Raw genomic sequence first — 20,050 nt, 5'->3', positions numbered from 1 at the left:
CATTAGAACTTGGTTGGCTTTGTTAGTAAAAGAAAAAGGCCTCATTGCTACTTTGTGATGTGTATCTGAACTCCAAAAACATTCTCTGCATCTGTATCCCATTGAGATCAAAGTAACATGTCTTACTAAAATTCAATAACTCAAGTGTTGAAATTCCTTCATCAGTATGTGTCCGTTCTACAAGTTTATTAATATTGTCTTGTAACTTGTTGCAGCCCTCTTCAATATCAACTGTCTCCCACCCCGTCTCCACAGTTGACACCATCTGCAGATTTAGATACATTTTCCAAATTTGAAAATCAAAATTATAATCTTTAACAGTGGTTGCAGCACTTCCCACCTACTGTCACTCGAACAGCCACCCTTTACTCCTAGTCTCTTGCTCTTGGCCTTGCAGTCAGATGGCTGCTTGCCCTGACTCTGCATGCTCTGTACTTATTCATTTATCTCTTACGTGGCAACTTTTCAAAGGTCCTTCGGAAATCCAGATTAATGGGCCCTTTGTCTACTCTCTCCTCTTCGAGAATTCACGAGGTTGGTCAAACGCCATTCTCTCCTTTTGAAATCCATGCTGACTACTCATTTTTATATTTTAGGTTTCTATATATTTCCTATTTCTCCTTCAGTTGACATTCCGTTAATTTTTCCTAGCACTGATGAGAAGCTGCCTTGTCTATTGGTTCCTGGATATGATCTGTCCCCTTTAAACGTAGTTATAACGTTCGCTATCCAGCAGTTATCTGACACTACACCTTTTCTAAAAAGTTAAATGTGTAACAGTGCCCCTACTCTCAATTCTTCTAAAATGCACACATGCAATCTATCCAGACCAGGGATTTTGGCATCCGAATTGGGTCAGGTCATTTGCTATTCCTCGCCATTTTAAACATGGGTTATATTATTTCTCATCAGATTTTCCAACGTTGCTCTGCCCGATTCACCGCCCTGGGAAACACTGAAGCAAAATAATTTAATGTTTATGCCATTTTGTATCACTACTTCAGTGAATTCACCCTATCCACCCTTTAGTTTACCTGCTTGGATAATTATTTTGTTTAATACTTTTGATAAGTTCATGGTGCCTCTTCCCTCAGGCTTCTCCAATATCTTTATATTCCCTTGTTTTTCTCTCCCCTGCTATCTGCCGACTTGTCCTCAATTTTTCTCATTCACAGAACCCTACAGTACAGAAAGAGGCCATTCGGCCCATCGAGTCTGCACCAACCACAATCCTACCCAGGCCCTACCCCCATATCCCTACATATTTTATCCACTAATCCCTCTAACCTACGCATCTCAGGAAACTAAGGGGCAATTTTATCATGGCCAGTCAACCTAACCCGCACATCTCTGGACTATGGGAGGAAACCAGAGCACCTGGAGAAAACCCACGCAGACACTAGGAGAATGTGCAAACTCCACACAGACAGTGACCCGAGCCGGGAATCGAACCCAGGTTCCTGGAGCTGTGAAGCAGCAGTGCTAACCACTGTGCTACCGTGCCACTCATTATTCATCCAGTCACTCATTGGTCTTGCTTTCTCTTTCGAAGTAATATATTTTTCTTGGACTTAGACACTTTAAAAATGCTTCCTATTACATGTATTTGTCCATTTTATTTTCTCCAAATTCTATTCTCAGCCCTCAATTGTTTCCCCCCCCCCCCCCAATCCATTACCTGGTCTTTTTCATGTTCATGTCCTTCTCAATTCTTACTTTAAACTATATATTATGGTCACTATTACTTCTATGCTCCCTTACCTTTGCTTCTGATCTGCATTCCCCATTACTAGATCAACGACCAACCATGACAATGCTGTTAAGCTGTAATCTCTCACTCGACTAAGCCTTTAGGAATGGCTTATATCACGTGTTCCCTCACGAGGTAATTCTTCACTGCAACATTCTTGTGGCCTCAGACAGGCTAACAATTTCGTGCCAAACCATACCACACTTAAGGGCAGTTTTCATACTGTACGCTGGGTACAGACCCTGAACCACCCAGGACACCCAAGGAAACCCAACAGTCTGGTCTGATTCAAACCTAGGTTAACAGGATGAAAGCATTGCGCCAATGCCCAATGATGCCCTTATTAGGTTTCAAGTTTATAGATTATAATTTTGTTTAGAATATTTACTTTCATCACTTGGCTAGACAGAAAACAGCTTCAAACTTCAAGCAGGCCAAGCAGCTTGATAGTGCAGTGATTGGTTTTCAATTCCATACCTAGTTACGCCAGTTAAAGTTTCCAAACCTGAACTCAAACCTCAAGCAGCCAATAACCCGTAGCCACCAGACAGGTCAATGTCTTTTCCAAAAATACGAAATGATTGGGACCTTCATAATAGTAATTGATCCACTGGAACAAGCTGAGAGGGGTGATTGAAAGCAGCAGTGCTGGTAAGAGATTAATTGGATTAATTGAATTGTTTATTTATTTAATTAGTCAGCTAGTGTGTGTATTTTTTTGGCCTTTACTTTAACAGCAGTTTTTCAAGTTTAAAGTGAAAACTAGAAGTGGGCAGCAAAGGAGTCTGGGAAGGGTTTTTTAAGCGCGTGAAGTATAAAAGGTAGGCTGCAGTATACAGCGGGCAGCGTCGGGAGCGGGCAGTGGAGTGTGTGGGAAGCAGAGTGTGAGCTATAAGACTTTGGCTCACAGGGCTTAGGCAGAAAGGGCGAGTAGGGGTGAGTTGAATTCATTTTTGCACTTTCTACCTGGTACTGGCAAGGTATCTAGAGGGGATGGGTGTGCAGGCAGTGCAATGTTCCTCTTGCACTATGTTTGAGGTGAGGGACGACGACAGTGTCCCTACTGATTACACCTGTGGGAAGTGCACCCATCTGCAGCTCCTCCAAAACTGTGTTAGGGAACTGGAGCTGGAGTTGGATGAACTTAGGATCATCAGGGACGCAGAGATGGCCATAGACACAAGCTTTAGGAATACAGTTACTCCGAGGATTGAAAACAGATGGGTGACGGTGAGAGGGGCTGGGAGGAAGCAGTCCGTGCAGGGATCCCCGGTGGTCGTTCCCCTTAGCAACAAGTATTCCGCTTTGGATACGGTTGAGGGGGATGACATACCAGTGGGGAGCCGCAGTGAGAGGATCTCCAGCACTGTGTCCGTCTCTGTGGCTCGGGAGGGAAAGGGGGAGAGCGGGAGGGCGATAGTTATTGGGGACTCGTTAGTTAGAGGGATAGATAGGAGGTTCTGTGGCAGCAAAAGAGACTCACGGATGGTATGTTGCCTACCGGATGCCAAGGTCCGTGATGTCTCAGACCGTGTTTTCCAGATTCTGAAGGGGGAGGGGAAACAGTCACAAGTCGTGGTGCACATTGGTACCAATGACATAGGTAAGAGAAGGGACGGGGATTTAAAGCAGGAATTTCTGGAGCTGGGCTGGAAGCTGAGAGCGAAGACGAAACATGTGGTCATCTCTGGTGCGTTGCCGGTACCACGTGATAGCGAGTTGAGGAACAGGGAGAGAGTGCAGTTAAATATGTGGTTGCAGGGATGGTGTAGGAGGGAGGGTTTCAGATACGTGGATAATTGGAACACGTTCTGGGGAAGGTGGGACCTGTACAAACAGGACGGGGTGCACCTGAACCAGAGGGGCACCAATATCCTCGGAGGGAAATTTGTTACGGCTCTTCAGGGGGGTTTAAACTAATTTGTCAGGGGAGTGGGAAAGGGAGTTGTAGTCCAGAAGTCAGTGAGGGTGGTGAGGTATTGGGGAAGGTATCAGGGTCAAGGGTGGGTACTGGTAGACAGGAAGGTGGGTTGAAGTGTGACTACTTCAATGCAAGGAGCATCCGGAACAAGGTAGATGAACTTGGGGCGTGGATTGGTACTTGGGACTACGATGTTGTGGCCATTACGGAGACGTGGGTAGAACAAGGACAGGAATGGTTGTTGGACGTTCCGGGGTATAGATGTTTCACTAAGTGTAGGGAAGCTGGTAAAAGAGGTGGAGGAGTGGCATTGTTAATCAAGGATAGTTTAACGGCTGCGGAAAGGCACTTCGTGGGGGATCTGCACACTGAGGTAATATGGGCTGAAGTTAGAAATAGGAAAGGAGCGGTCACGTTGTTAGGAGTTTACTATAGGCCCCCAAATAGTAATAGAGATGTGGAGGAAGAAATTGCTAAGCAGATTATGGATATGTGTGGGGGTCACAGGGTAGTTGTCATGGGGGACTTTAACTTTCCAAATATTGATTGGAACCTTTGTAGGTCAAATAGTTTGGATGGGGCAGTTTTTGTGCAGTGTGTGCGGGAGGGTTTCCTGACACAATATGTGGATGGGCCGACAAGAGGTGAGGCCACATTGGATTTGGTACTGGGAAATGAACCGGGCCAAGTGTTAGATTTGGTTGTGGGAGAGCAATTTGGAGATAGTGACCACAATTCGGTGTTTTTTGTTATTGCAATGGAGAGGGATAGGGCCGTACGGCAGGGCAAGGTTTACAATTGGGGGAGGGGTAATTATGATGCGATTAGGCAAGAATTAGGGGGCATAAGTTGGGAACAGAAACTGTTAGAGAAAGGAACGAATGAAAAGTGGAACTTTTTCAAGGAACAAATACTGGATGTCCTTGATAGATATGTTCCTGTCAGGCAGGGAGGAAATGGCCGAGTGAGGGAACCATGGTTCACAAAAGAGATGGAATGTCTTGTGAAAAGGAAGAGGGAAGCTTATGTAGGGATGAGGAAACAAGGTTCAGATGGCTCGATTGAGGGTTACAAGTTAGCAAGGAATGAGCTGAAAAAGGGGCTTAGGAGAGCTAGGAGGGGACATGAGAAGTCCTTGGCAGGTCGGATCAAGGAAAACCCCAAGGCTTTTTACTCTTATGTGAGGAATAAAAGAATGACCAGGGTGAGGTTAGGGCCGGTCAAGGACAGTAGTGGGAACTTGTGTATCGAGTCAGTAGAGATAGGAGAGGTGATGAATGAATACTTTTCTTCAGTGTTCACCAAGGAGAGGGGCCATGTTTTTGAGGAAGAGAAGGTGTTACAGGCTAATAGGCTGGAGGAAATAGATGTTCGGAGGGAGGATGTCTTGGCAGTTTTGAATAAACTGAAGGTCGATAAGTCCCCTGGGCCTGATGAAATGTATCCTAGGATTCTGTGGGAGGCAAGGGATGAGATTGCAGAGCCTTTGGCGTTGATCTTTGGGTCCTTGCTGTCCACGGGGATGGTGCCAGAGGACTGGAGAATGGCGAATGTTGTTCCTCTGTTTAAGAAAGGGAATAGAAATGACCCTGGTAATTATAGACCGGTTAGTCTTACTTCGGTGGTTGGTAAATTGATGGAAAGGGTCCTTAGGGATGGGATTTACGACCATTTAGAAAGATGCGGATTAATCCGAGATAGTCAGCACGGATTCGTGAAGGGCAAGTCGTGCCTCACAAATTTGATAGAATTTTTTGAGGAGGTAACTAAGTGTGTTGATGAAGGTAGGGCAGTTGATGTCATATACATGGATTTTAGTAAGGCGTTTGATAAGGTCCCCCATAGTCGGCTTATGATGAAAGTGAGGAGGTGTGGGATAGAGGGAAAGTTGGCCGATTGGATAGGTAACTGGCTGTCTGACCGAAGACAGAGGGTGGTGGTCGATGGAAAATTTTCGGATTGGAGGCAGGTTGCTAGCGGTGTGCCGCAGGGATCAGTGCTTGGTCCTCTGCTCTTTGTGATTTTTATTAATGACTTAGAGGAGGGGGCTGAAGGGTGGATCAGTAAATTTGCTGATGACACCAAGATTGGTGGAGTAGTGGATGAGGTGGAGGGCTGTTGTAGGCTGCAAAGAGACATAGATAGGATGCAAAGCTGGGCTGAAAAATGGCAAATGGAGTTTAACCCTGATAAATGTGAGGTGATTCATTTTGGTAGGACTAATTTAAATGTGGATTACAGGGTCAAAGGTAGGGTTCTGAAGACTGTGGAGGAACAGAGAGATCTTGGGGTCCATATCCACAGATCTCTAAAGGTTGCCAGTCAAGTGGATAGAGCTGTGAAGAAGGCCTATAGTGTGTTAGCTTTTATTAACAGGGGGTTGGAGTTTAAGAGCCGTGGGGTTATGCTGCAACTGTACAGGACCTTGGTGAGACCACATTTGGAATATTGTGTGCAGTTCTGGTCGCCTCACTATAAGAAGGATGTGGAAGCGCTGGAAAGAGTGCAGAGGAGATTTACCAGGATGCTGCCTGGTTTGGAGGGTAGGTCATATGAGGAAAGGTTGAGGGAGCTAGGGCTGTTCTCTCTGGAGCGGAGGAGGCTGAGGGGAGACTTAATAGAGGTGTATAAAATGATGAAGGGGATAGATAGAGTGAACGTTGAAAGACTATTTCCTCGGGTGGATGGAGCTATTACAAGGGGGCATAACTATAGGGTTCGTGGTGGGAGATACAGGACGGATAGCAGAGGTAGGTTCTTTACGCAGAGTGTGGTTGGGGTGTGGAATGGACTGCCTGCAGTGATAGTGGAGTCAGACACTTTAGAAACATTTAAGCGGTTATTGGATAGGCACATGGAGCACACCAGGATGATAGGGAGTGGGATAGCTTGATCTTGGTTTCAGATAAAGCTCGGCACAACATCGTGGGCCGAAGGGCCTGTTCTGTGCTGTACTGTTCTATGTTCTATGTTTCTAGTAATGTGTGAATGTACATCTTTGCTCTTGCCTGTTCAGCTGCTCCTGGTTCCCGTTTGAGGATTGACTCTGCAGCTTTGTTATTCTTGTAAGTCATTGCACAGGCAAAAGGGGTCAGCCCCTGACGGTCCCGTACATTTAACCGGATATCAGGATGAGATATCAAAAGTTGAATTATAACACTGTGTTGGTTGCTAATGGCAACATGGATTGGTGTCCTTCCCTCTGCATCCTGGTAAAAATTAAAAAAACAATTATTTGAATACGAATGTTCAATTGCATCAATATAGGATGAGCATTCATGACAATCTGTTCTCATCAGCTTCACACAAGCTACCAGGTTGCAAGTCAATATACACGGCACCATCAGAACTTCACTTGTCTGTAGTCGTAACATATTCAAGACCAACCTAAAATAATGTTTAAAATGCCAAAGTGCTGCAGATATTAACACTAGCTTCCACAAAGACAGACAGCATCTAATCAGAATCCCTACAGTGCAGGAGGCAGCCATTTGGCCCATCGAGACTGTACTAACTCTCCAACAGAGCATCTTACCCAGGCCCATCCCACACCCTATTCCCATAACCCCACACATTTACCCCACTAATTCACCTAACCTATACATCTTGGGGTACTAACGGACAATTTAGCATGGCCAATCCACCTAACCTGAACATCTTTGGGCTGTTGTAAGAAACCCAAGCACACAGGAAACCCATCCAGATCCTAATGTTAGACACCCAGTGCTAGCCTGCTGATACATCGCCCAAATGGCCATTCAACAGGGACTTGGACAATGAGCATCCCACATCAGAGCCCATTGAAAATAATTACAAGATTGCTGCATTTTGGAGATCATAGTACCAAATTCAGAGCTGAGGAAACAAAATGCTGAAGCATGCTCCACAGGCCAGACAGAGCCTCTGGAGAGGAACAAAGGTTAATGCTTCAGGTTGCACACCTATCAAAACTGCAGCTCTCTTGGAAACTATCAAACTGAAACGTCAACTCTCTCTCTCCACAGCTGATGCCCGACTTGCTGAGTTTATCTAACACGAACAGTATTTTGCTTTTCCTTCAAAGCGCAACTTCATCTTTATCAGATATCTGCCCAGCAATTTCTCTAGCAAAAGGGATCAAGAGCAGGCATCTTCCTGTCCCAAGCTCAGGCACCCGATGGAGTGGCCTGTCAAAGTTCAGATCTTCTGGTTTGTTTGTGATAGTGCTATATTAGGAGATATTTCACTCTGATGCCATTTTCATCTAACATTCTACATTAGTAATATTCCCAAACGGTGAGATTCATGTAAAATGTAACTCAACATTAAAAAAGTTAAACATTTTATTTAGAAACCAACAAGCTTCTGTATTTTGTTCCTTTCCCTATTTTTCTCTGACCCTCTATATTTTCCTCACCCATAGGTTAACCAGGAAAAGACTAACAATTGAGTAATAGCACCATAATAGCATAAGGGCAGAAACAGCAAATTACCATAGTATTTAAATCCAGCTTAATGTATTTAAGAAAACAGTCAGACCAAATCTGTTTGAACTGAATCGGGCACTGTCACTGACCTGAGTGTTCACATTGGCACCAAACTCCAGAAGGCACTGCACCACTTCTTCAAGGCCCCAGCTCGCTGCCATGTGTAATGGTGTCTGCCCATCATGTGCCTCCTCATCACCTTCACCATTGGAGCCTGGTCGTCTGGGACTGTTCCCATCACACCCGCTGGAAATTGAAGGGAAAGGGTTGTTGCAGCAATACTCTGCACGTGCAGCATCTGGCTGGAGAGTCATACCTAAGCTTTCTACTTTGTTTATCACTGTATAAGTACCACATCATTCCTTCATCAGGTTCCTCTTATCCACGAAAATTAAAGTCTAGCTAGCGGAGAACTATAGAATCCCTACAGTGCAGAAGGCCATCCAGCCCATCGGGTCTGCTTCAACTCTGAAAGAGCATCCCACCCCATCTCCATAACCTCACACATTTACCATGGCTCATCCACCTAACCTACACATCTTTAAATGCACATTGGCCACAGAATGTTTGGAAATAGCATAGGGATTTCTCAATTTTCTAAGGTAGAGGAAATTTTGGTGTAATGTAAAAATGAGTTCAAGTAACTTGTCAGAACTTTATAAATCTTTTATACCAAAATGGACATTATGCCATACTTAAACATGTGTTCTGGTGTATGCTTTTAGGAAACTCTGGCAAGATTGTTTCTCTTGCAGATGTAGAGTATTCACAGATTCCCAAACGGAACAGCAGAAAGCAAAGGCTGCATCGCCACAATTATTCTGCCAGAGTAACCAACTGCACAGCAATACTGACTTGGGCGCAAGGAGGCAGGGTCCTCTTAAAAGAAGATTGGAGGCCACTGCCAAAGGGCAGTGTGTACAAAAGTAATATAAGATGGCAATTGGGAAACTTTTAGGACTCGTCAGAACATTGTAAACTTCAAAAGTTCTTTTGACAAATTAGGTTTTGAAAAAGAGGTCCTAACAAATATGGTACAATTTTGTAAATAATTCTGATGGCAGTTTTTAAGGATGTCACAATCTACACCTGCGAATGAGGAAGCAGCCAGAATTTTCGTTGTTTTCATCAATAGCTCGATGTAACAGAGTCTGCAGGCATCCCCCAGGTCCAGCACCCCAACACGTCGCATCACAGCCATGTCTCACCTGAAATTAAGCAGAGTTTCCAGTTTAAGGTGAAGTTTGTAATATTGCAAATAGGAACACAAGTCAGTTAGCCCCTCAAACTTGTCCCATCATTAAATGAGATCACAGTTGATCTGAAATCTAACTTATTAGTGTAAAACAAATCCAGCCTATCCAATCTTTCTTCAAGACAACCTGATTATTCCAGGAATCAAGCTAGTAAACCTCCTCTGAACTGCCTCCAATGCATTTTATGTTAAGGAGACCAAAACTTAACAGCAAAGTACAATTTCTAATCTTTTTAGTGCTGCAGAGGGGATTTTAGTACCAGGGTACAGAATGGTACATCAAAACTATACATAAAATATGCAACACTACATAGTTAGTGGAGCTACATGTGCCAAAAAACTTTATCCACAAACCTACGTGTCATTGTTTTGCAAGTACTTGGGAGTTTGACTAAACATGTGCAGAGCCCAGTCCAGTACTAATGAAATACAGCAGATTATTTTTCTCCCCTCAAGACAAGGGTGCTTCTATACTGATCTAAAACTAATTCGCCTACTTTCAAAAGGCTTATAAAATAGACAAATGCTAGCTAAAGTTGGCCTTAATATCAATATAGAGAAAAAACAAAGATAATGCAAGTAACAACAACTCCATTAAAGTAGGGAACACAGAGCTGGATGAAGTAATAAGGGTAGTGCAAGTACTATTGGTGTTATAGACAAGGATGTAAAGATCAGAGCAGCATTCATCACTCTCCAACACCTGGAAGTCAAGGCCACTAAACTAAACATCTTCAACTCCAACATACCCTCCTTTGTGGCTGAAACATGGGAAGACCACCAAAACAATGCTGATGAAAACCCAATCCTTCAATAGATGCCTCAGAAGGATCCTTAGGATACACTGGCCAAATACCATCAATAATATTACACTATGGGAAGAGACAAAACAAGACCCAATTGCCCTCCAAATCAAAAGGCGGAAGTGGAATTGTAAGGCCATACATGAAGCTGCCATGGATTACTATACAGCAAATTCCCACATGGAACCCGCAAGGCAGACCAAGAAACACCTGGAGACATGATAAAGAAAAGAGATGAGAGCCAAGGGCTATACATGGCAACAATTGGAGAGTTTAGCCCAAAACAGGATTAGATGGAGAGAATGTGCCCACGGCCTGTGCTCTGTCAAGGAGCGAAAAGGCTAAGAATAAAGATTGTGATTTGGTAGTTTGGGATGAGGCTCTGTAACCAACATCCCAAAGTCCAAAACATGGCTCAGACCCCAAGTCTTTTGAGTTTTCCTGCACTCCATACAGATTTAGCCAATTGGTTATGATTTACAATTCCAATATGAAGGGTTTACATTACCAGAAGTGAGCTGTTGGCTATTTTGCCATTTGCTTTTCATCTCTCCCCATGTCCTGCAGCCACCAACACAATAGGTACTATGTCACAGTGCTGGCCATCCTCCAGTACCTAACTGAAGCTAGTTATGGGGCTCAAATGGTATTGATCGTACATTAACACGACATATTCCATTTGCTGCTGGCCAAGCATTTTGAACAATGCAGGTTTGCAAATCTAGCAAACTAAAGTTCAATTATAATCCCAGAACTTGTTTACATGTAATTCAATACACAGTAATTTGTACATTTGCTGGTCTTGAAATCCTACTCAATACAGTGTCACCAAGGCCAACAAGAGTAAATAACTAAGACATTTAAAAGCAACAAAGCTTCATATAACATATCACCAATACACAAAAATGTACTGTTAAAAATCACCTCCATCATTATGCAACTTGCTTCAGTTAGTTTCACTCGCTTTTGGGTTAGAAATTATGGCTTGAAGCTCCAGACTGAACATATTTTAAACTAACCAGCTGGGTCAGCGCTGAGGATATTATAATGTCAGGAGTGTTACCCTGCCTACAGGCTCAGGTGAAAAGCATTAGTAATCGGAAAATGTATCAGATTTCCCAAAGAGGCTTCATCTACTTTGTCACATCTAGAATTCTGGCTCCATTACAATCTGCTCAATTTTGTGGATTCTAGTTAATACTCAGGAGTAAAGCACCCTGAACTTTCCTAAAGTCCATCTACAGAAAATGACTGGGATTGAAAGTGATCTTGGCTCCTCTTGGGACAGGGAAGAGAAAGATAGGAGAGAACAAGGCTGATGATGGCGCACACAGAATATAAATTAGTAACTAAAGATGACCGTTTTGCGCTATAAACTCTACACAAATCTAAAAATCTTTAACAAGCAAAACCTGCAGCATGACATTGCAGGATTGTGCAAGATAGAATTAATGATGGGTTTCCCCATTCCTGACGGGAAGTCTTGAGATTGGTACATCTATTTTAACAACCAAAGGCTGAGATGGAGATGGTGATAAATTACACAAGACCTTGTTTCCTAAATTGTACTTTTAAAAAATCTTTCTCCAACTGTTTTGTTGCATGGGCCTGAAGCTGAATCACTTGAAGCTATGAAAAGGGCTCAACTCATTGCTGAGTACACTCACCAAGGTGGAGGCTATGTCCTCAAGTCCATTCTCCAGGGCTAGCCACAGTGGTGCATTTCCCTTCTCATCTGGCACAGCCATATCTGCACCACGGGTACAAAGGGCATCAACCACTAGTGGAAGCTGGTTCTTGATGGCCAGCTGCAGAGCTGTCTCACTGTCACAGGTCCTGTCACAGATAAAAGAAACATCAAACCACTAAAAAAAGGGAAGGAAAAGAATGAATTAATGAGATAGCAATTAACCAGAGGATGGCCAAATGGAAATACATTTAAGGGGGAAAAATATCAAAGGATATCAGAATAAGAATGAAAAGGCTACAAATCACAGTACTAGCCTTTTAGCTTGTGCAAAAATCACATTTAAAAAGGATCTTTGCAACTTACGTATACTGTATACATCTCACTTACCGAACATTGATATCAGCCTGGTGCTCAAGGAGAAAGAGGGCACTCTTGCTGTCCTGCCTCTGGATTGCCATGTGCAGTAGAGTCTGACCGCCAGACATGCAGTCATTAATGGCAGCCCCTGAACCCAGCAGCTGTGCTGCGATTGTGTGCATGCCTGTAGGAAGAGTGCAATCAGTGCTAAGGTTAACCTTTTACCACGTCAGGGCACGTTGCAGAGAGAGAAAAAGAATATTTAAAATTTAACTTTGATTTCTTATTATACTTCTCCATATATCCTGCAAATTGACTGATGCAGATTAACACGTGCCATGCTTTTCATAAGGACAGAGGTAGCATGTTTCTTCATAAAGTAACCCCAGATTTATCAAGTGTTTTCAAGACATCACCCTATCTCTCAACAGCAGCTTTACCCCAGCATGCAAAAACACCCATTTCAGAATATCACTACAGCAAACAAAATGTGTTCACGGTTACCTGTCCACAGAGCCAGGCCTAGGACTGTCTGATCTCTTGAATCCTTGAGGCTGAAGTCAGGAATGATTTGCAGGTTACTGGCAGCATGAAGTGCATTGGCTGAGTTGATTAAAAGGACATAATTACTTTCCTTCATCTCAGTTTTCCAAAGCAAGAAGTCATGTTCAAATATGATTATTACAAATGATTAGATCCAAAGCACAGCACAGGAGCTGTCTGCCAGATCTTGGAGTAAGAAGTCTAACAACACCAGGTTAAAGTCCAACAGGTTTATTTGGTAGCAAAAGCCACTAGCTTTCGGAACCAAATAAACCTATTGGACTTTAACCTGGTGTTGTTAGACTTCTTACTGTGTTTACCCCAGTCCAACGGCAGCATCTCCACATCAGCTCTTGGAGTACACAGAGACCTCCCACTTCAATATTGTTACACAATAACTTTTTCCAGAGGCATACTCCAGAACACATAGATAATAGTATGTTTTGGAACCAAAGGTTCAAATTAATTCTGAATTATTAATGTACTTTGTTTTTCTATGGTAATTCCAAGTTCATAATATTTCAGTGAACTACAGAAAAAAAGTCAATGATGACTCGATTTAAATCGTCTCAAACTGATCAATTCTAGTGTATCAAAGTGCTAATACTGCACATTTAAGGAAGTTAAAAACATTTAATCACTGGTCAAATCACTTGCAAAACTTTGCTAAATTCCATGGGGAGGAAAGAGAAAGGAGGGGAGGAGGGGGAATCTGGACTTCCAGGTTTGTCCCACAATCTGTTCAAACCATGTTAATTTGACTCCACACAAGTTACCATTCATTAACATGTACAATACATGATATCTTAACAGTGCTCAGAGGGAGGAGTAAACACTCACCTTTCTGCTCCAGTATCAAAGTCACAACATCTGGATGATTGTGCGCTATTGCCATGTGAAGTGGTGTCTGCAAGTACAGACCCTCTGAGGAGTCTTGCGACACACCTGCACCAATAGAAAGCTGTTGTTTGGTTTGGATGTTGGGATTTGCTCCATGCTGCAGTAGTTCTACAGTGAGATTTGCCAGGCCATGACGACAGGCTGTGTGAAGTGGAGCTTCACCCTAAATAGAACACAGAGAGAGAGAAGAATGCTGCGGTCAGATTTACCATGGATGCAATGCGACTTTCCTCTGGCAAAACATTGTTAGAGCATCTTGTGCTATGAAGAACTCAATGTGTGATAACCAATGTTTGGGCCCTTTAACCTAAGAAATGCAGCAATGCTACAGTTCAGCTTTTGGTATACAAAAGATTTCTATAAACTGCTAGTATCAACCCATCTCCTCATAGGCAAGTTCCATTTGTGCCAAAAAGGTTCAGAAATTTCGTGGGCTGATTACATCACAGGAGTCAGCCAGTTTACATCTTTAGAAATGGTTATCCAATTAGGCCCGATCCTGTGTATGCTCCCCACACTCCTCCCAACTCTTCCTGATCAAGTATATATCTAGTTTCCTTTTGAAGAACACTGAATCCTACAAAAACTATATTTTTTTACCTCATTTTTCAGGCAGCACATTCCAAATCAAAATTACATTAAAAATCTCAATGGTTTCCTAGTTATTTGCATTAAATCTGTGCATTCTGGCTAATGTTGTGTCTGTCACCAGAAATAATTTTACCCATCTACTTTACAAAAAGCCCCTCAAATTATGAATATTTCTCGAAATCTACCCCCTTAATTTTCTTTGCTTGGAGGAAAACAGTCTTAGCTTCTCTCATCTTCACATCGCTGATACAGTTCTAGTAAATATCCTTTGGAGAAGCAGACAATATTGCATTGACACAGTAGGGAATGGCATATTGTTAGAAGGGTTGCTCTGTAGATAATTGTAGCTGCTGGAAAATTCAAGCCACAAACTGCAAAATCAGTCAAAGCTGGAGAGATGGGTTGGGGCCTAAAGAATAGCCAAACGATGGGGTCAATGTCAAAACAATTAAAGATAGAAAGTATGCAATACATAAAAACAATTATGTACATCTGGACAGGCTGACATTCTTTTCCTCAATTTTTGACTTTTACTTGCTAAAGCAACCTATAGGCCCAGAGTTGCAGTTGTGTGTCCATGACCAGGATTCAAGTCCAACTCTTCCAATCCAATCATTCATCAATGTAACTGATAAAAAAACAAAATCAGGGACAAAACCTTTGGATTAGGGCAGAAGGGAAATTAGCCAAAGTCAATTTCAGATTGGCCAACACCACAAACCAAATCAGAGTTCCTACAGTACGGAAGGAGGCCATTGGGCTCATCAAGTCTGCAATAACTGAGAGCATCTTACCCTATTTCCTGCCCTAACCCTGTACATATACCATGGCTAATCCCCCTAACCTGCACATCTTTTGGACACTATGGGACAATTTAGCATGGCCAATCCACCTAACTTGCACATCTTTGGAGTGTGGGAGGAAACCCACGCAGATACAGAGAACATGCAGACTCCACACAGTTACCCAAGGCCAGAATTGAACCCGGGTCCTTGGAGCTGAGGGACAGCATTGCTAACCACTGTACTGCCCAATCTTAAGCCTCTTCTGTCTGACTACTGCATCAACATGCTACGTAGTCTATTTACTTATTAACCAAGGAAAATGTTTTTGTACAGGTGAACGCATGTGTTGATGCTACTGAAGTGGTTTCATATTCTGCCTCAGCCACTCGGTCTCAATGTCCTGGAGCGGAATTCAACTCAAATTAAATGCAGTTCAGTATACAAAGGGAAGTTGCAATCCATTAATGTGTTACAAGGTCATAAGGCTTTCTCCATTCTTATAAATCAAGACAGCATTTCCTTGGACATTTAACTTGAAAAACTCACCAGGTGATTGGTGTGATTAACCATGGCCCCATGAGCAACCAGGAAAAGTGCAGCAGCTTCATTTTCAGTCTCTGATGCTCTTTGCATCAGACAATTGCCTAGTACAGAAGAGAGTGTGAAATGCAGTTCACTATATTAGAAACCTGAGAGTATAATGGGCTAGGATTAATGAATTGGTCTTCTCATAGATTACTATTTTATACCATGTAAATAAATAACACCTTAATTTACATTTACCCTCAAACATACTAGTAAATCACCAGAAAAGAGATTAACATGGAGTCAAGATCAAGTTTAGTGTTCAGGCGAAGGAATATCAGACAGTGGGGAACAATTGAAGGAAATTCAGTCATCATTTTAAAAGCCTTATATTCTCTTATTACCCAAATAAAGCGAAATCTAGTTAAATTGCAAACTCATTGACAAGTTGGGAAGCAGTTATTTTCAGGATAGGAATTCATCTGCATCACAGGCTGGGTGGTTAGAGGGTATAATTACAGCATGACATGTTAACACAGGCAGGAAGCATTATAAACGTGATCAGAGAATTTATAGTGGAGAAATTGATAGGAAGTACACACTGAAGAGTTTTAGATGGATTAAGGATATAATACATTATATATAATACAGTATATTGGATATGCACCTCAAGTCCAACAAGATGCAGGGTTACAAGTCGAGTAGTGGACAATGGGATTAGGCTGGGGGCTGGCTTTCGGCTCACACAGGCAAAGTGTTTTGCATTATATCTGAAAATGACAAATATGCAGGAATGTGGGGAGGGGGTAAGGGAGTGGCAGTATGTGAATTGTTCCCAAGGAGAGCCAGTATGGACACAATGAGCCAAACGGCCACCCTGTGTTGTAACAATTCTGTTCTATAAATATTTTTTCTTCCGAACATGACTAGAAGTAAGTTGCACTGCTACCTGTGCCCCAAACAAATTGTGAACTGAAAAGTCACCTTTTCATCTTTAAAAACATTAAAAACTCAAACAACTGAATAACTTTGTTCGACTGGAGCAGGACTGAGGGAGAGATTCTTAGCAGGAGTGCTGAGGGTAAGCAAAGTACTGATTTATTTATTTATTTAATTGTATTCCTTGTTTGTTTCGCGGGCTTTTTTCAAGGTTTAAATTAAAGGAAGTGAGGTCAGCTGAAGGGGATTCTGGTAGGTTGAGTTCTTAGTATAAAAGTCAGTTACCTGGGGGCTTCGACCTCTTTGTTCCACTGGAGCATAAAAAGCCGGCCGCACTATACAGCGGGCAGCGTCGGGAGCGGGCTGCAGAGTGTGTGGGAAGCAGAGTGTGAGCTTTATGGGCTTTGGCTCACAGGGCTTAGGCTGAAAGGGCAAGGCAAGTTATTTTTATCCAAACCTGTATCGGATAAGGGTAGCTATGAGCGATAGGCCAGTTCGGTGCTTCCAGTGTGGGATGTGGGAGTTCCTGGAAACACCTAGCCTCCCAGAGGTTCACATTTGTGCCAGGTGCGTGGAACTGCAGCTCCTGAGAGACCGTGTCACGGAACTGGAGCTGCAGATTGCTGACCTTGGTCTAGTCAGGGAGAATGAGAGAATAATTGACATGAGTTATAGGGAACTAGTTACACCGGGGCCTCGGAAGGAAGACACGTGGGTCACAGTTAGGAGGAGTAAAGGTCAGAAGGGTAACGTACCAGAGAGTACTCCAGTGGCTGTCTCTCATAATAGGAAGGGCTCGGCGACAGGTGTGAGAGGGGAGGGGAGTGAGCAATTAGAGGAGGGGTCACCTGTGGTTGTCCCACTCCAAAACAAGTATGTTGTTTTGGATAGTGTGGGGGAGGATGACTCTCCAGGGGTAAGCCACAGTGACCAGGTCACTGGCACACAGTCAGGCTCTGTGGCCCGGAAAGGAAAGAGAGGGGTTAGGAGAGCAATAGTGGTGGGGGATGCGTCGGTTAGAGGCACGGACAGGCGATTCTGTGAGTGCGAATGGGACTCCAGGATGGTAGTCTGCCTACCTGGTGCTGGGGTAATGGATGTCTCCGAGCGGATAGGAGGCATATTAAAAGGGGAAGATAAAGAAACGGATGTCATTGTACACATTGGTGCAAATGACGTAGATAGGAAGAGCAGGGGGATCCTACGAGAGCAATTCAGGGAGTTGGGAAATAGGCTAAAAAGTAGGGCCTCCAGGGTGGCCATCTCTGGGCTGCTCCCAATGCCTCGTGCCAGTGAGGCCAAGAATAGGGAGTTAGTAAAATTGAATGCTTGGCTAAAGGACTGGTCCAGGAGGGAGGGCTTCATTTTCCTAGATCAATGGGAAGTTTTCAGGAGAGGATGGCACCTGTACAAGAAGGATGGGTCACAACTAAGTTGGAAGGGCACGAATATCCTGGCTGGGAGTTTTGCTAGTGCAGTTCGGGGGGGGTTTAAACTAGTATGGCGGGGGGAGGGGATCAAAATATTAGGTCTACAAGTGTAGAGGCTGGGGACGAGCTTGGGGCTGGGACAAGGCTGGCAAAGAAGAAGAGCACTCTGGGGGAGGATGACCTCACTGGGCCTGGAGGTCTGGAGTGCTTATACTTCAATGCAAGGAGTGTAGCAGGTAAGACAGATGAACTTAGGGCCTTAATGCTCACGAGGAATTTGGATGTGGTTGCGGTGACAGAGACTTGGTTGAAAGAGGGACAGGACTGGCAACTGAATATTCCAGGGTACAAGTGTTTTAGGCGTGACAGAGGAGGGGCCAAAAGAGGTGGGGGAGTAGCAGTATTAGTTGGAGAGCATATTACAGCGGTGCAGAGGGAGGACAATTCAGAGGGGTCGTGTAACGAGTCACTGTGGGTGGAGCTTAGAAACATGAAGGGCGCAGTCACTATGTTGGGGGTGTACTACAGGCCCCCCAACAGCCCAAGTGGAAGAACGGATATGTCAGGAGATACTGGATAGGTGCAGAAAAAATAGGGTTGTTGTAGTGGGAGACTTCAATTTCCCTGGTATAGACTGGAAATCGCTGAGAGCAGGGACTCTGAATGGGGAGGAATTTGTAAAATGCGTACAGGAGGGTTCTTTGGAACAATGTAGATAGCCCGACTAGAGAGGGGGCTATACTGGACCTCGTACTGGGGAATGAGCCCGGTCAGGTCTTCAAAGTTTCGGTAGGGGGACATGTGGCAAATAGTGACCACAATTCTGTTAGCTTTAGGATAGTGATGGAAAAGGATGAGTGGTGTCCCAAGGGTAAGGTGTTGGATTGGGGGAAGGCTAACTTTAGTGGGATTAGGCAGAAATTGGCAGCTCTTGATTGGGAGAGGCTGTTTGAGGGTAAATCCACATCTGGCATGTGGGAGTCATTTAAGGAACAGTTGTTAGGGCTACAGGACAGGCATGTGCCTGTTAAAAAGAAGGATAGGAAGGGTAGGATTCGAGAACCGTGGATAACCAGGGAAATTGAGGGACTGGTCAAAAAGAAAAGAGAGGCGTATGGTAGGTCCAGGCAGCTAAAAACGGAGGGAGCTCTGGAGGAGTACAAAGAAAGTAGGAAAGAACTCAAACGGGGAATTAGAAGAGCAAAAAGGAGTCACGAAATGTTCTTGGCAGACAGGATTAAGGAGAATCCTAAGGCATTTTATTCATACGTTAGGAACAAAAGGCTTGTCAGGGAAAAAAATCGGACCTCTCGGACAAAAGTGGGGAATTATGCTTGGAGCCCAAAGAAGTAGGGGAGATCCTAAATGAATACTTTGCATCGGTATTCACAAAGGAGGGATGTGTTGACTGGGAGTGTCTCGGAGGGGAGTGTTGAACCGTTGGAGAAAATCTCCATTACAAAGGAGGAAGTGTTAGGTTTGTTAGAGAATTTAAAGACTGACAAATCCCCAGGGCCTGATGGAATCTATCCAAGGCTGCTCAGGGAGACGAGAGATGAAATCGCTGGGCCTCTGATGCAAATCTTTGTCTCGTCACTGGACGCAGGTGAGGTCCCAGAGGATTGGAGGATAGCTAATGTGGTCCCGTTATTTAAGATGGGTAGGAAGGATAACCCGGGTAATTATAGGCCGGTGAGCTTGACGTCCGTGGTGGGGAAGTTGTTGGAGAAGATTCTTAGAGATAGGATGTATGCACATTTAGAAAGGAATAAACTCATTAACAATAGTCAGCATGGTTTTGAGAGAGGGAGGTCATGCCTCACTAACCTGGTGGAGTTTTTTGAAGTGACCAGAATGGTTGACGAGGGAAGGGTCGTGGATGTCGTCTATATGGACTTTAGTAAAGCGTTTGACAAAGTCCCTCATGGTAGGCTGGTGAAAAAGGTTGGATCTCATGGGATAAAGGGGGAGGTGGCTAGATGGGTGGAGAACTGGCTTGGTCACAGAAGACAGAGGGTGGTAGTGGAAGGGTCTTTTTCCGGCTGGAGGCCTGTGACTAGTGGTGTTCACAGTAAGAAGTTTAACAACACCAGGT

The 20,050-nt window shown here is 43.8% G+C and overlaps 1 protein-coding gene across 3 annotated transcripts in view; it reads right to left on the bottom strand.

The window, feature by feature from the left end:
• Positions 1 to 20,050, bottom strand: part of ankfy1 (ankyrin repeat and FYVE domain containing 1) — a 73,000-nt gene that overhangs the window by 13,826 nt on the left and 39,124 nt on the right. For all 3 annotated transcript variants that reach the window (XM_078225179.1, XM_078225180.1, XM_078225181.1), the window contains exons 11-18: positions 15,608 to 15,705; positions 13,626 to 13,848; positions 12,747 to 12,845; positions 12,273 to 12,426; positions 11,863 to 12,031; positions 9,227 to 9,345; positions 8,227 to 8,383; positions 6,680 to 6,880 (exon numbers count right to left, since the gene is read on the bottom strand). In XM_078225179.1, the coding sequence (XP_078081305.1) occupies positions 6,680 to 6,880; positions 8,227 to 8,383; positions 9,227 to 9,345; positions 11,863 to 12,031; positions 12,273 to 12,426; positions 12,747 to 12,845; positions 13,626 to 13,848; positions 15,608 to 15,705 (1,220 nt within the window). The remainder of the gene's footprint in view (positions 1 to 6,679; positions 6,881 to 8,226; positions 8,384 to 9,226; positions 9,346 to 11,862; positions 12,032 to 12,272; positions 12,427 to 12,746; positions 12,846 to 13,625; positions 13,849 to 15,607; positions 15,706 to 20,050) is intronic.

The sequence above is a fragment of the Mustelus asterias genome, chromosome 12 (genome assembly GCF_964213995.1).
Source record: "Mustelus asterias chromosome 12, sMusAst1.hap1.1, whole genome shotgun sequence".
Lineage (NCBI taxonomy): Eukaryota > Metazoa > Chordata > Chondrichthyes > Carcharhiniformes > Triakidae > Mustelus > Mustelus asterias.
This window is presented reverse-complemented; position numbering and strand designations above follow the sequence as displayed.